This window comes from Symphalangus syndactylus, chromosome 1 (assembly GCF_028878055.3).
Source record: "Symphalangus syndactylus isolate Jambi chromosome 1, NHGRI_mSymSyn1-v2.1_pri, whole genome shotgun sequence".
Taxonomy (NCBI): Eukaryota; Metazoa; Chordata; class Mammalia; order Primates; family Hylobatidae; genus Symphalangus; species Symphalangus syndactylus.
The window spans coordinates 131,908,629-131,926,130 of NC_072423.2; the positions used below are offsets into that span (position 1 = coordinate 131,908,629).

The window sequence follows — 17,502 nt, forward strand, 5'->3', positions numbered from 1 at the left end:
GAAATTGGAACACATAGATGATCTCTTCTTTCAAATAACTTATTCGTATTTATTTTTCCACTTCACCAGTTATGAAATTGTCTCCATTTAAGTGCTTTCTTCCTTCTTTTCTCCGCGTCCTCTTTTCTCATTCATGCATTCATTCACTCAACATTGTTTGAACACCGTCATTGATTCTACTAGAAGTGTAGTGTAGTGGCACTAAAATATCACTAGAAAGGATATTGGAGGACAGTGGAAATGGGTCTGATCTGTAAAAGACTACAGCAGAAAATATGAATGAGGGGGAGACAAAACTAAGCACTTCGGGATGACAAGATATGCTGAGGCTTAATAAATATTTTCAGTGTTTAAAACCCCCCTTTTCATATAATTCAGGTGTCAGCAAACTATAGCCCAAGGGCCAAATCCAGTCCACTGCCTGTTATTATACTGTCTGCAAGGTAAGAATGCTTTTTACATTTTTAAATAGTAGGAAAAAGATCAAAATAATAATATTTTGTGACATAAAAATTTTATGAATTCAAATTGCATATAATACCTATAAATAAAGTTTTATTGGGACACAGCCATTCTCATTCATTTATATATTGTCTGGGGCTACTTTCATGCTATAAAAGCAGAGTCAAGTAATTGTAACAAGACTTTATGATCTAAAAACCTAAATTATTTACTATCTGGTCCTTTAAAGAAAAAGCTTACCAACCTCTGATATAATTGGTCTGAGTAAAGCATTATGTGTACACACTATAGCTTCAAATTCTGTACTTTTAAAAGCAATCAATAAGAAGGTTTTCTATTTGTCTACCAACATATAAAACAGGCTGGAAAAAGATAAAATATCTAAATCCACATGTAAGTATCTGAAGAATGGATAAAGGAATCACAGTAATCTATGATTTTTATAGTGTGACTCTGGGATATAAGAATAAAAATATATCCAAGAATCATTAGGTAATCCATCTACCCACTCAGGTTAGCACTGTCTTGATCCTACAAAATAATAAATCTGTTTTATATGAAGAGTTTAGAAAGAATTAAGAGAAATATAGAAAGCCAGAAACAGATAGATGGAAAATGATGAAAGAAATCAGGATAATTGCGTAAAAGGACAAAAAAGGTAAAGGATGATTTACTGCTGGACTTTTAGGCATGAAGAAGGCAAGGCAGAGACAATGATCTTGAGATATAGTGGAAGGCACTGAGTTTACCCATTAGGGAAACTTTCTTGACAAAGTCTGTTATTAATCACGGAACTGTGTTATCTGTAAAGACAATGGTTTTTCAAGGCTGGAAGTCCTTACAAACAAACAAACGAACAAGCAAAAGGCATTCGTCCACACTACCCTTTAGATGAAAATTGATTTAAGCCAATAGGCTGTATTAAGTAATTCTCAGGATGGTTGGCCCTCTAATTATTCTAAGACTATTTCTGCAAATAAAGTAATGTTAACAATTTCCATTAGCAGTTGGGAGAAGGAAGCCAGAGGGATGAGCACATACATGAAGATTCTCGTGTCCGCCAGTTGTCACTAATGAAATGGGAGTAGGGTGAGGTAAAAGCCCTCCTGAGTACCTTTGCTGCATGAGCACAAAACAACTCAGAATCAAGAGTCTTCTTGCCAAAAGCAGCTTTCCAAGCAGGACTGATATTTTTGGCCTTGATTGGTACTGATCAACAAGTATATGTCTGTAGGGATTAAATTAATTAGAGGAGATTTGCTGGATAATGTTCAAAGACAATAAAATTCCTCAAGGTTTATAGGCCATACAAGTTGAAGCACAAAATGGTACACCTTGGGGGAGGATTAAGGAACTAATTTTATACCCGAAGTACTGTCATTTTCTAACCTCATGCAAAAGCGGGACTTTGCTTCAACACGTTTCCAATTGGAGACTAGGTTAATTTCTATAGAGTTACATTTGCTGGGAAATAAATCTTGAAAAGATAAACTTAGAAACAAAGGATTACATGAATAAGCATGAAGTATAAAAGGCAAGTAGCCTATTTAAAATAAAAGTTTTCCTGGCCAGGCGCGGTGGCTCAGGCCTGTGATCCCAGCACTTTGGGAAGCTAAGGCAGGCAGATCACTTGAGCCCAGGAGTTCGAGACCAGCTTGACCAACATGGTAAATCCCTGTCTCTACTAAAAACATAAAAATTAGCCAGGCACAATGACACACACCTGAAATCCCAGCTAAAAGGGAGGCTGAGGTGTGAGAATCACTTGAACCCGGGAGGCGAAGGTTGCAGTGAGTCAACTTTGCGCTACCACTGCACTCCAGCCTGGGTGACACAGCAAGACTGTCTCAAAAAAATAAAATAAAAATGTTTTTCAAGTGTTCAAAGGAAAGGGAGGAGATATTAAGCAGTTTTCCATTAAATTTGTTTTAAAATAGAACAGAGTGGTTTGCCTTAATTAAGCCATATAATAAATTTCCAGATGAAGAGGGCTGTTAAATTTGGGGCAAATTAATTTTTGAAGCTGTGGAATCTTTTAAAAACAGTTTAAAATACTTATTTTCAACTAGGCTGGCTGCATGGGAGTATAGTCCTTTCCTACAAGGTGGGAGACAGAGATACAACTTGACAAGATTTCTTCTAATCCTAAACAACCTCACGGTTGCCTGTGCTCTATGACTTAAGGGTTACCCAAAGGCCCAACTGCATGAAGACATTTTAAAGATCCTGTCTCTCAATCATTAGAATTAACCAGGGAAGGGCTCTAAAATTTACATTTCTAGCTAAGTTCTCAGATGATGTCCCTACTGTTGGTCCAGGGACCATACTGTGAGAACCACTGGTCTAAAGTCATCTCCTTTTCCTTTTTCCATAACACAGAGGGAAAGCACCAAAGACCCAACACTTTAACTCATAGTCTGCCACTGCTGAACATGAAAATTTTTACATTATGCTTAATTGGCACCTCCTGTAAGACTTGCATTAAATTAGCTACTGACTATGCAATTGAGTTTAGTCATGGCCCATTGCAGTGGATTTTAGCTACACAGGAATGAGGGAATGAGAAATTTTATAATTTAAATGAACTATTTTATCTCAATGTTTTCAAAGCATTTGAGTTCAAGTTCTTACAGATGTATACATGTTAATACCTGTGACCAAAATGCTACAGATCCCATCTTGTGAAATACATTTAAATGGTTATCACTTTCCAAAGGTCTTAATTACCAAGACCTGTTAAAAGACATAGCTGAGTCCAAAATTCTCTAATTTTACAACTGTGTAACACTCCACTTCAAAAGTTTGTATACTCATAGAAGTCTGATAACTGCTTACTAGAGAGTAGAACATCTCACATAAAGTGAAAAGACAGGCAGATAGTAACACATGTCCTTTTTGTAAGATGCACTTGAGTTTAGAGCTCCATCTGTTCCCAGACTTGAAAAGTCTGGGGTTTTCTCAAAACCATGACAAAAGATTTGTATGTTGTACCAACAGAATCTACATATTTCATAAGCATTGTCTGGGCCAAATAATCATTTAAAAATAAATCCCCATTCTCATAACCAAGAATATTTAAAACATTCAGTAAGAATGCTCCAGCCTTTAACAAAATACCATTAGACCCTCATATATTGTCACTATTTATCATCTGGGAAGCATCACTATTCTTATAAAAAGAGGAAAAAGGTGATAGCCAGTTTTCCCAATCTGCAGGGGTATTATCAGGACTTCACCCTTGAGAAAAGTGGATTTCTCTGTAGTTTCCTCACCAAAATTGTTTCAAGCTCTTTCTTGCAATTTTCTGCAAGAAAACACTGCAAAGCAAACATCAGTGATCTAACATCAGGCAAGCTTTCCTCCTTGATAATAAATATGTTAGTTTGGAACAAGCTCACAAAGAACCCAGACAGCTCCGATCTGGCCCTATTCCAGGAGAGAGCTTCCCGTCTGGTGTCGGGAAGAAACACTCAGCTGTCTTTAAGATGTGTACTTCTATCTACCCCTACTGTCTGCAGCTTGAAACAGAAGTGGTGGCTACTAAAGACCTGTCTTTTGAGCACTGGTGTAAAACATCTTTGCTAAATACTGTGTACAGTCAACTGAAAACATCCTGTATTTACTGAGAATTGATCTTTTGAAATGGTATGGTATATGTCAGGTTAGATACTAGAGGGTTAACAAGAATTACAGGCCACTCTTTGTCAGGATAAACAGTCAGAATTATAGCATTAGTGTAGGCAATCCCGAGTTTCTTTTTGAGTCAAATTTACATACTTTCCCCACGGGCTTCAGGGATGCCAGTCAGGTGCTGAGCTAGCAGCTTCTTTTGTGTAAGTGGTATGTGCTAGGGCTTAGCCAAAAGCCCAAGCATGGGGCATTTGGCCAACTTCTCCACATATGCAGTACACTGACTTAGGAAGGAAGTAATAGTGTTTCTACTACAGCACCTCACTTAATGCTTGATAAGAGGAAATGTGCTCATAACTTACTGCAAAGCACAAGGAAGATGAGAAGAACAACATTTAGCAAGAGACTCCCAGCAGGTTTGCTTGTGCATTTCCTCAAGACTGACTCAAATGTCACAAAAGTTTAAAAGAGACCGGATTGCAAGGGAGAAGCAGTCCTTAGGTGTTGAGAGTGCACCAGAAGCCCCTAAGTCAGCAGGGTTCAGAAGAAGAAGTGGATATGGTGGCTGCCATGTAGGGCAAGCCTGGAACAAGGCAGTGGAATGTAATAAGCACTGGACCCAAGTCGGGGACCAACAGCCAGTGAGGAACCAAGATGCAGTTATGACAGAACAAGAAAGATTAGCTGGGAGTCACTCAAAAAGTAGGGAAAACCAGCATCAGTTTGAACCCAAGACTGGATTGATGGTGAAGCCAAAACAAGGTGGAAGGCAAGTAAAAAGCAAAGTTAGAAACAAAGCAAGGGGCATCAAGCATGATTGAAACTCAGTTGCCTCTGGATATCCAGAAATCCAATGCTAAAGCATTAATCACAAACTCAAATGACTGCAGCTCTAGGCTGGTGACCTGACGGTAGGGATCTGGTGGCTAAGGGCATGACAAAGAGAGTTGTAGTGTGTAGGGCCAACCCTAGAGAGAGGGTTTCTCATTCCATTTTAAAAACATATCTGATATTATATTCTGGCAGCTGAATTTATCCACCATCGCATGTTCTAAGACAGGCACTAGGACAAGTAAGGGAGGAGGACTAGTGTAGGAGGCCTGATGGAGTAGGGTTACCTGCCTTGAAGATCATGCCAAGGGAGGTTTTATAGAAAATAAAGCCATTGATTTATCAGCCAGGCATGTGATTGTAGAAAACAAGACACTTAAAATACAAATTCGCATAGATTCAATGTGCACCACAATTTATCCTCTAGCAATTTATCGAGTTCTACTTAATAGCTCTAAAGTCAGGAAAAACAAACTTTAAAGATAAACCATACAACCTTATTAAATATGCGTTAGCCCAGGAGGGTAGAAAGTTGTTAGAGAATTGGAGAATGTAAATGTAGACAACTGGAGGCGAAAATGGGGAAGAAAACAGCTAAGAAAACAATAATGTTAACAGAGGAAGTCAACCGTTGAGGCAATAGTCACATTACAGGTGAAATAGCAATATCTATGCCACAAAACTAAAAAAAAGATAGCAGGAAATCATGAAAATACAATGGCGCAGCAATCAGAAATGAATATGAACATACATGGAGTAACTTGTTCTATGGAGAAGGCACCACTCTGTGGTTAGGTGCAGGGCTTCGATGACTAGATGCCCAGGTTGGACATTTGTAGTGTGTAGGGCCAACCCTAGAGAGAGGGTTTCTCATTCCATATTAAAAACATATCTGATATTATATTCTGGTAGCTGTATTTATCCACCATTGCATGTTCTAAGACAGGCACCCTGCTAGGTGGCACTAACTGGGTGACCTTAACCAAGTTAGTTAACCTCTGTGTAGGTCATTTTTCTTCTCTGAAAAATGGGAACACGTATACAAAGAAGGTTATCTTACAGGGCTGTTATGAAGAATGAAATTGTATTTGCAGAGCACTCAGACCCTGCTTGGCATACAGTCTTATGTAAGTTTAAATATAAATGTGCTGGGTGATTTACAAATATTATTTTACTTAATCCTATCACATCTACAAGATTATTACTCTCAAATCACATTTTATAGATAAATTAATGTTCAAATTATATCAGTAACTTTCTAAGGATCACAGAGCTGGGAGTTGGCTGGGCTGGATTAGGTGTCTCACCTTCTTATTGTATCACACTACCACCAGCTCCAGGGCATAAAAAATGTCGCATTCTAGAAGCCTGCCTGGCAACTTTCTCCACACTGAGGTTTTTGTTTCCTAACAGTTTATTTTCTGGAATACTTGTTACCTTTAGAAATTGACCAAACTCTTTACCAGGACTGTCGGAAATTGTTAAATCACATGCAACCATGTTGGGAATTAGAAGATAGGAGGGGAAATAGATTTTCTCATGAATATGCAAATGAAATTTATCTATATATTTAAAACAGGCATTAAGAGAAAATGTGAGCCTCTGTCAGAGACGGAACGATGCTGGATGTTAAGTTTGTGGAATTCACTATCTTAACTATTGTGAAATAATTATACTGTCAACACATTGAAGTTTCTTATCTAAATGTGAGCAACTCCCAGCCATACATCAGAATAAAGGTCCAAAAAACGAAGAAGAAAGTTATAGAAATATTTTCCCCTCAATAATTATTAGAGGCTAAGGTTCAGATTTGCTTTTGTAAAGGCAAAATGACTGCCCATAGCCCTAATATCACATCTGGAAATTCCAAGTTCTGGCGTGCAAGCATTATGGACAAGGCCTCTGGAAAAATCTCATGCCAGGGAGAATTGTGGATTCTCTGCCATTCATGCTGAGCTTGGAATGTTACTGTCCTATTAAAGTTTCCAAGCTCTTTTCCCTAAGAAGCTTTGCGGGCACCCTGAGCAGGCCTTGCCCAGAGCCTTAGGACTCAGAAATAAATCAGAAAGTGAGGATACCTAAAGAGGAAAGCTAGAAGTAAACATATGGTGAGAGAGAAAAAAGGAGAAACGTGACTGTATCAAGTTGTTTGAGACTAAGCTTGAAAAGGCTACTTAAAAACAGGAAGGAGAGAGAAGCAACAGAGAGAATAGAGGCAGATGGAAAATTTAAACAGAGCCAAGAGAAAGGAAGGCAAAAGAGGAAAATTATGAACTATGGAATTAGATTTCATGCAAGGGAGTCATCAGTGTGTGGACTATCGCACGTTTTCAGAAGAAATTCTCCACAGTTCCTTCTATTTCAAGACAGAAAGTAGTATAAAGCATGAAGGAAGAATATAAAGGAAAAAAGGAAGGGGAAAGGCCTATGATGATACATTTGTTAATCCTCCTATACACTTCACTCTTATTCCATTTACTTTTGGATTTATTCCCATCTACCCAGTATATAGAGAATAAACAAAAATACAGGAGACTTGTATATGCATCTTTTACTTAGAGTTCAAAGCAATCCACAAATAACTTAAATGTTTATCATACCTCACTGTCTAAAGCAGGATGTAAATGGAAAAGCAAGTCCTGAAGGGAAGAAAGCAAAAACCAGGTCATCCTGCTTTCTTCTCTATTTCAAGTACCATTTGGCTTCTACCTTTCCCCAACCCCCAAAGCACACTAAAGGAATGTACTGCTAATACCAGCTACACCGGGCAGGACCTCCCTAAGGGGCCCAGATTTTCTCTCCTACTTTCTCTTCTGCTTCACTTCAAGATTACACATGAGCAAGGTTTCTGCTCACACTTAAGAATAAGATAAAGAAGAAAGAATCGTCTTACATATCAATTGGCAGTGATACCCCCCTACTCCCTTCAAGCCAGAGTGCCCTAACTGAATTTGATGCTGACATTGTGGTTTTCAAAGAAGTTTCCTGGTTGCTGTACAGTTAAAAAGTTGTGCTGCTCTTGTCCCCTCCCTCTGACTTCAAAGCCTGCCTATTTGTGACATTAGCAGCTGCCGAGATGAAAGTAGTGAGGAAATCAGTCTACAGTGAGTGGACTGGGGCTGGCGGTTATATGTGTCTCTTTTATCCTGAATGAGAAGACTACAGAGAAAAATACAAATGATTTATTGTACACTGAGCCAGACAATTCTAACTTACAAGAAAAAAAAAAACATCTAACAAATGCCTGTTTCTTTACTCTTAGAAGATTCTATTGGGGTGAAATGGAGAGATTCCACTAGATTCCTCACATGCTTGTCTTATATTTATTTTAAAAGAGCAGTATTTCCACGATGAGAGGGCTTTCTGCTGAAGTTTCTATTGCATAAATGACACAAAATTATGCCCTCAAGTCCACAGAAGTGCTATGTTGATCTCTAGCATATTCTAGTTTATTGGTTCTCAAATTCTGTTGTATAGCATGAAATTTAATTTTTAGTCTCATTACAGGAACTGGGAAGAATTAAGATTGTAACTATGACCTCACATTCCAGGAAAAATAAACTACTAAATCAAAGTGAATGCGTTGTTCAGCTCTATTTTAGTTGCAAATGACAGAAAACCCAAAATGAAACTAACTGAAGCTGAAAAAGAAAAATTATTGTGTCTTGTAACTGTGGCATCCAAGGGGAGATCACTTCCGATATAGTTTGATCTAAGGTATCAAGGAAGTGACAGGAGCTGGTTTATCTTTTTCCACCTCTCAGCTCAGCTCAATGCAGCCCATCTCCATATTGGCTTCTCTGTGAAGCAACCTTATGATGGCATGATAGCTACCGGCAGCTTTAGGCTTTAACTGTTACAAGCCTAAGTGCATTGGGGAAAAGAAAAAGTGGCTCTTACCAAATGCTCCTTAAAATCTCAGGTTTCACTGACTGGACTGACTGTGGTCACATCACCCCTGAAGCACTCATTGAGATTAGGGAAGTTCTATGCTCTGAATAGGCCAGCCTAAGTTATAAGTTCCCTTCTTTGAGGTCCACACAAACCTCATGAACTGAAAACTAGAGTTTTTCAGAGGGAAATTGTATTGTTACCCAAAGTAGGGTAAGTGAAATCTGAGCAGGCAAAACAAAAGACATACTAATGCTTATGTATATTATGCATATACTAATGCATAACAGATTATTTCGAAGATGTATTACTAATACGTGAATGTCATTTCTCTATTAGTACTCAAAGACAAATGAGTGGTAACAGGTTGCAAAGGGATTTCAAAAATAGGAGATAAAATTGACCATGGATAAAATTCTATTTTTCTGTAGATTTCTATAAAATAAATCTTTTATTTCTAATTTTTTTTAGCTGAACCCATCTATCCAGCATGATAAACACTAAGCATGAATGTTGTTTCAACTGCTTGACACCTAAAACACTGGCTGGGCAATGTGCTAATTGGGCCAATTTCCTATAAAACAGGGTCTAAGACACAGTCACCATTTATTCTCCTTAGTAATGACCAGTTACTGAGCCCCTATATGCATTAGATGCTGTACAAAGCACTCTTCAACATAAAGTCTCTAATTTTTACTCCAAGAAACTTTATGTCACTTGGATCAAAGTCACAGTTGGTTGGTGCTGGAGTCAAAATGTGAACTAAAATTTACCAAAGGGCCTGCCTAGGCCTTTTCACTTACGTTAAGGGGTCTTGATCTCACTGGATGTAATTCTACCAGGTTGTCATCTTTCGTACTTTGAGTTGAGTTTGTCCCATTTTACCAACTTTAATCTTGGAGATGCTTGTACCACCCCTTGTGGCTTCCTTGTGTTTTACCCACCTGTATAATTTGACCTTTCCATATGTTTCTTGTCAAGATCTTGATAGTCACATACAAACACACTTATGCATAAAGGTGAGGAAAAGGCTTACAACAATATGCTGCAGAAAACCAACACTGATATCTCACTAGGTGGTAGGATTATGAGTAACTTGGATAATTTTTTTCTCTTATGCTTTTCTGTACTTTCCAATATTGTATAATCAATATATAATAATTTTGGAACTTGAAATAACTATAGGAATTATGTTCTGAGAAATCTAACTTGCGACAAATGTTAGCTCTTCAGTAAATCTTTCCCTGATCATACACTCTCTAAACTTACTAATTTCTAAACTGAATTCTTTTACTATTTATTTTGCATGCTATTTATATGACGCTTCTAACTTCCTGGCGGTAAAGCTGTGTTTTAATGCATATTTATTTACACCAGGCTTTCTCAATGGGGATTTAAGATGGTAGGATTTGTGCACAGAACTCCTCTTTTTTGGGATAAAAGTCTTCTGGAGGGCGGGACTGTGCTTTATGCTTTCTCTATCCCCTACCGTACCTATTATGCAGTAGACAATCAATAAACATGGATGGAATAAATGAAATCTATAGAAGAGATTTAAAATCTCATTTCTGTCATTTCAATTTCCTTCCTATCAACTCTCCTCTATAAGCAATAAAAATGAATTATTTGAATTTAATTTCTCTAGAGATCCATCTTTTAGTGAAAGTGCAAATCAGGGATGAAATAGCTCAAGGCAAGTGATCTGAAGGACAGGAGAGAAAGACAGAGGGTGGCAAAAAGCCACTAGGAAAGTGCAATGATGAGTTCTTGCATAATCAAGAGGTGGCTAAGTTTTAAGACTGGTCTTTCTCATGGATAAAAAATCTTGAGGTTTTAGTTTTATACTACTAAAATTTATCATTGGATGAAGAAATATGAACAACAGTCTTCAGATTAACTGGGTCATCGTTATTTATTGTGGGAAAGAAAGCAGGTACACTAGGATCAGCCTCACAGAAGAACCAGCTGTGACCTGATTCCTTAAAGCACTAAGCTTTACTTGCTATTTCTATTTTTCCCAACCTCCTAATATAAATATTATGAAGTAAGTCTAATTAGGTATTTGAATATTCACCAAATTTAATCTTCTTTCAGCAACTGTTGATTAATGTACTACTGAGACAAATAAAATGATACTCTTGGAGTTTATAGGAGTGGCTAGTCAAAAGAGAAAGAAAGAAACATAAAAAAGAAAACCTCTAGATTTTCATCATTCTTCTGGAGACATCCTTGCTGTGCTCTCCATTTCTGATTATCTTAACCCCACTGGGTGTGTCACCCTTCCAGGTGGTTACAAGCAAGTGGGAAACAGGTTTGGACACAAGCTGCTGCGTGGCTGAAAACACAAACCCAGTATCATCAGCCAGTCCACATGACTCACCAGAAGAAAGAGCTCCTGGTGCCTCCTGTTTCAGCAGGTGAGGCAAAGGTGAGACAAAGGGAAAGAACACTAAGTACATCTAATTTACTTGCATTGATGTGGATGAAGAAAAAAAGAGACAACTTGTCTTCAACACCTCCAAGAAGTTCTGGACCATGTTGTTTTATGAAATTAATTTTATTGCAATCCAAATTCAGATACTCCAGCTTTCACTCTCTGTCTATAATACAATTGCCTTTCCCAGACCACATGTTTTTTGGCCTTTTATACATGATTTTATGGGACTTTTTAATAACTTCAATAATTTTTATTACTTTAAAAATAATTTAAAATGGCATTATCAAAAGGAGGAAGCTCCAGGACCAGTGACAAGTGAGCATGTCCTGATGAAACCAGTATTCTGATTCATTTTCTTGAGCTCCAGTCATTTCGTGAATTCAGAGATTTAAGAATCTACTTTATTCCTACCGAGTGCATAGCACAATGTATACATTTTTCTCTATAAATCATTTTTGCCATTCACATTTACTGTTTTCAGCTCTTATGACAAATTCCCTATTCCAATATAATGTCTCCTTCCTAACCATTCTTATTAATTGCTACTATTGTTCTGTCATTTTCCCAAACCAGTAATACTCCGAGATAATATAATTCTTCACTGACCCCTTCAGGATGCAGAACTCTCAAGTTTCTCATTATTAAAATCTGCACTCAGAATCTGATTAACTAATTCACATAGAACTATATGTATCAGTTAAAAAAATGAATCACATCTTTCCAGACCATTCCATTTTAGAATATAAAATGTTTAAGGTAAAGTTAATGAGTGTTTTAAGGTAGAATTTCAGGCAATAGAGGCAGCTGATGAGTTGTTGGGGTGGAGGTGGTAGTATTTTTAGGGGAATACCTTCATGGAGTTTTGTCAACCTTAGCACACAAGGTTCATGAAGGTTGCTGTCAACCTTGATTTTGTGTCAGTCTGCCCTACATAATAACAGCAATCACAACATATCCATAACAACTTTGACTGCTATTACTCATACTATTTTTAAGTCCCTTTTTTACTCAAAGAGTTGTAATATGAATTTTAATATCATTTCATGTTCAGTAGAACCCTATGAAATTGCCTTATTATCAAGGGACAGTGGGGAAAAGAGCCAGGTCAAAACTACCCAGCTAATAAAAGGCAGAGCTGGGATTCTAACTCATAGCTGTGGAATTCAAAAACCCATGGTCTTAACCACGATCTGCTTATGGTTATCTGAAATAGATTGAACTTTTAAGATATTCATTGAAGAGGCTTATTCTTCTCTTCATAATTTCTTGGTTGTTTTTCTCAGTATTCTCTGGTCAGGCCAGGTGATTAATGGCACTTAAACTTCTCAAGTTTTTCAGTAACTTCATTCCTGATCTGGTGACTTTTGTATTTCATGCAAAGCATACTTGGTATACATTTGCCATTAAAGTTTCTTTTCCCCCAACCCACCAAACTCTTTTTTTTTTTTTTTAGTTCATGTCTTTTATTAACTCATACAGTTACTTGTCTTCTGGTTTGTTGAAGCAGTAAGTCAGACAACATTTGCCACAATAATGTCTGTCAAAGTGGCTTGCCATAAACACCCCAGCACCACATTCATCAGAAGGGCACTCTCGACGAAGGCAACTAATTTTGCCATTCTCATCCACCATGTAATATTTCAGGACAGCCAGCTTAACCTTCTTTCTCTTGTGCTTATTCTTCTTGGGAGTGGTGTAAGACTTCTTCTTCCTTTTCTTAGCACCACCACGAAGTCTCAACACAAGATGAAGAGTAGACTCCTTTTGAATATTGTAGTCAGACAAAGTACGTCCATCTTCCAGCTGCTTGCCAGCAAAGATCAGTCTTTGCTGATCAGGAGGAATTCCTTCCTTATCCTGGATCTTGGCCTTCACATTTTCTATCGTATCCGAGGGTTCAACCTCGAGGGTGATAGTCTTCCCCGTAAGGGTTTTCATGAAAATCTGCATTTTGTTGGCGGCTCCACTGCAGATGGCAGATCGAAAAGGAAGCCCACCAAACTCTTAAAAAAATATTGAAAGGGAAATTAAAGTTTAATCAGAGAAAAGAAAATGGACCAATGAAATACTATTTTGTACCTGCCTTAAGCAGATGATGCTATGGAAAAGAGTGCCTTTATTAATTTATTTTTGAAGTTATATTAAGATATTTACTATCCAATAACTAAAACATTTCTCGTTAACAAATTTACATGTTTTTTTCACCTTTTATTTTTGTTTCAGGGAGTACATGTGCAAGTTTGTTACCTGGGTACACTGTGTGATGCTGAGGTTTGGGGTACCAATGATCCAATCACCCAGTACCGAGCATAGTACATGACAGTTTTTCAACCCTTGCCTTGTTCCCTTCCTCCTCTCTCTAGTAGTCCCCAGTGTCTATTGTTATCATCTTTATGACCCAAGCACCCTATGTTTAGCTCCCTCTTATGTGAGAACATGCAGTATTTGGTTTTCTGTTCCTGCATTAATTTGCTTAGGATAATGGACTCCAGCTGCATCCATGTTGCTACAAAGGACACGATTTCATTCTTTTGATGGCTGTATAGTATTCCAAGGTGTATACACACCACATTTTCCTTATTCAGTCCACCACTGATGGGCACTTATGTTTATTAGATTTCTTTGCTATTGTGAATATTGCCCCAGTGAACATGTTAGTACACGTGTCTTTTTGGTAGAATGATTTATTTTCTTTTGGATGTATACCCGGTGGTGGGATTGTGGATTGAATGACAGTTCTAAGTTCTTTAAGAATTCTCCAAACTGCTTTCCACAGTGGCTGGACTAATTTATATTCCCACCAACAGTGCATGAGTGTTCCCCTTTCTCTGCAGCTTTACCAACATGAAGAAAAATAAAAAGAATAGTAAGTGAAAAAAAAGCAGATACAAAACATATGCTTCAAATATACCTACAGTTCTGAGAATAAAAGATATTATAGCAAAAGATTTATTGTAGTTATAGCTAAGCAATGTAATTATGGATAATGCATTGTTACTTTGTGAAACAATTTTTAAATTTCTCACAAATGTTCCAGAAAACAAATAGTCTTTAAATCAGAAGAAAATGGTTAATTTCTAAAACAGTACTCAAAGTAGAGTTTTTGGTTATATATAATAGGAATGATCAGGTCTTTTTATTTTCAACCATTTTCTACGTTACACAATTTGAGATTCAATTCCTTTCAACAGGTTGCCTACATTTTAATGTATAGTCCAAATAATTCAATTCTGACTTCCACTGATGCACGCCAGACTCACCCCCCTATTGTTAGCTGTTAATGCCAAAGGATAGGAAAATTAATACAACATCATTAAACCATTCAAAACCAATTATAAGAGCTTGGGATGCACAATGAGAATAAATGTTTCACTCATCCCTTTCTTATTACAAATTCCCTTTTGTAAAATGCAGTATACTGATTAAGTTGTGTGGAATGATGACCCAAGTGTGGCCTGTATTCTAAAATGTTGCTGGCAAAAATACTGGAAAGAGGCAACAATGGAAAAGGGGACATTTTTAATCATATGACAAAGGAATTATTTTTGTGTCTCCGCTTTGTTGCATATGCAGGTAATAGTTAAGTGCCATGCATTTAGTACTTCGTCAGTAAGAGAAGCTACTAAATATCAGAAATCCAGACCTTTATCAATCAGAAATAACCAAATATGATTTATATTCCACATGAATCCAATCATAATCTCTTAAAAACCAAAAGATTTCTACTTCTGTATCTGTAAGTACTGAAAAGTAACATTAATTAAGTAATAATCTTTTGAGTATTCACCCAGAAAAGATAACATATATTCACTTGCTCACTGATTATTTGATTTATTCATTGAAAAATTTGTTGAGCAGCTGCTATATGTGAGTTCTGTAGGAAATCTAAATTAAGGCACTAAATGGTCCCTATGCTATAGTAACCAATATATAATGTGGTACTCCTAGGATATTTGTTAAAATTGAAATTGCTGAAACCCACTACACACTCTTGGAATCAGAAATTCTGAATGTAGGACAAAGAAAGCAGATTTGTTACCAAGATTCCTGGGTGATTCATATGATCACTACTTTTGAAAATAGTTAATTCTATTGTTTTTATACAGACAAGATATTTGTATGAAACATATCAAGTAGTAATGCAAAGTGGTAGTTTCCAAAATATCAAAGGAATAGATCCCTGGTTGTAAGCAAATGTATAGCAATTAAGGATATTAGTTCAGTGATTTTAATGCTTTCATCTGTCAATTTAACTTGATTATATTAGTGTGTTTTTGGCTAAACAGAAAATTTTACTTACAGTCAGCAGAGTCATAAATCATTAATCCCTCTTTAAATTAGCATTAGATTTGCATAGATCAATGACTAGATCAGAACACAACTATACTGAAAGTGTTTAATCAAAGTAGTATAAAGGGAATGATATATTTTGAGGCATAATTTCTAAAGCCACCATTTTTGACGTCACAGAAAGCAGTATGTCTTTTCTAGAAAATGAAATAGGCAATGCTATATTTTATTTCTGAAGAGATAGCCTCCAGGTTCTGAAAAGCAAGTAATCAATATTTAGTTTGGAAAAGAGGAGTGATAATTTATTCGGAATTTATAAGCAGAATATTCCTTGTAACATGCAGTATATACAAAACTTTATTAATGATCTAAATTATCTACCAACACTGAAATGTAGATAATATCACTGTATTATCCCCATTAGAAAGATAAATAAACTTAGGCACGTGGAGAATAAGTATGGTTTAGATCCGCAAATTAATAATACACAACTTGTGCACAAGCTATTGTTTAAAGACCTAAAATAAAATATTCTGTAAAGAAGCAAAAACCAACAACAAAAATCTTACAACTTAGTAAATTAGGCAAGAACCATGAAAAGAATAAAAGTCACACTGACAGGCTGTCTTAGTCCTTTTGTGTTATGACTAAGGAACACCTGAGGCTGGGTAATTTATAGAGAAAAGAGGTTAATTTGGCTCACAGTTCTACAGGCTGTACAGGAAGCATGGTTTTGGCATGTCTCAGGCTGCTTTCACTCATAGGAAAAGGTGAAGTGGAACCAGCATGCAGAGATCTCATGGCGAGAGGGAAGAGGAGTGAAAGGAGGATATGCCAGGCTCTTTTAAACAAGCTCTCATGGGAACTAATAGAGTTAGAAGTCACGCATTACCTCAGGAAGGCACCAAGCCATTCAGGAGGAATCCACCTCCATGACCCAAACACCTCCCACCAGGCCCCATCTCCAACATCGGGGATCAGACTTCAACATGAGGTTTGGATATATCCAAACTATATCACAGGCACAAATATTCACAGCTTTTTATTATATTTTTGTAGAGACAAGGTCTCACCATCTTGCCCAGGCTAGGCTTGAACTCATAGGCTCAAGTAATCCTCCCACCTCAGCTTCCCAAAGTGTTGTGATGCAGGTGTGAGCCACTGCTCCTGGCCCTAAGGCTCTTAATTATATACCACTGATCAAGGATCATAGAAATACAGAGTACTCAAGAAGAAGGAAAGCTGAAAAGTCATCTTGTCCAATTGCCTCTGCTATCAATGAGTAAACCGAGGTGCTAAGAGTGGAAGTGCTAAGTGGTATAGTTGAGCTATAAATCCAGGTATCTAAACTATTTATGAATGGAATGTCCCACTTTACAGTTCCATCTCATAGGTCCTAGAATTCTTCCTTCCAATCAATATGTCACACAAATGAGACTTACAAAGTCAGTATGATGGAAAAATAGATAAAATTTTTAGTTTAATGTGTAATTTTCTCACGACAGAATAATTGTGGGAAGCATTTGAAAGGTGAAATGTATAGGATACATTCATTTGGCTCGTCATTTTTGGAATCAAATTCCTAGCTCATGTCCTGTTGATCCCTTCTTCTCTTTTCCTAGCTCTTAAGTATGTGAGTTATCATTCCCTCATTATTGTCTTAATGCTTATTGATAGTTTAGGCTTTCAAACTCTTTATGCATTCTCCAGCTCCGTTTAGCATCTTCTGTTTGAAGCTCATTGATGCTACTTAAAAGCTATAAGCACTTGGGGGAGCTACTCAACTTTCTAAGCCTAAGTTTTATGATGTATAAAAGTGGACATAATGCTAGCTCATAGAGCTGTTGTGAAAACTAAAACTAGGTAAAATATCTACTTCGCTGGCTAGTATAACAGGTGTTTAAAAATATAAATGACTTTTCCTTGCCTCCTTTGCCTAAATGTTTAATTTCAACGTCTGC

The 17,502-nt window shown here is 37.0% G+C and overlaps 2 protein-coding genes across 2 annotated transcripts in view; both read right to left on the bottom strand.

Annotated features, from left to right (window-relative positions):
- RBMS3 (RNA binding motif single stranded interacting protein 3) overlaps nucleotides 1–17,502 on the bottom strand; it is a 1,708,877-nt gene that overhangs the window by 910,428 nt on the left and 780,947 nt on the right. The window lies entirely within an intron of this gene.
- Nucleotides 12,688–13,244, bottom strand: LOC129485936 (ubiquitin-ribosomal protein eS31 fusion protein-like). The gene has a single exon (XM_055285040.2). The coding sequence runs from the start codon at nucleotides 13,199–13,201 to the stop codon at nucleotides 12,731–12,733; it is 471 nt and encodes a 156-aa protein (XP_055141015.2). The 5' UTR covers nucleotides 13,202–13,244; the 3' UTR covers nucleotides 12,688–12,730.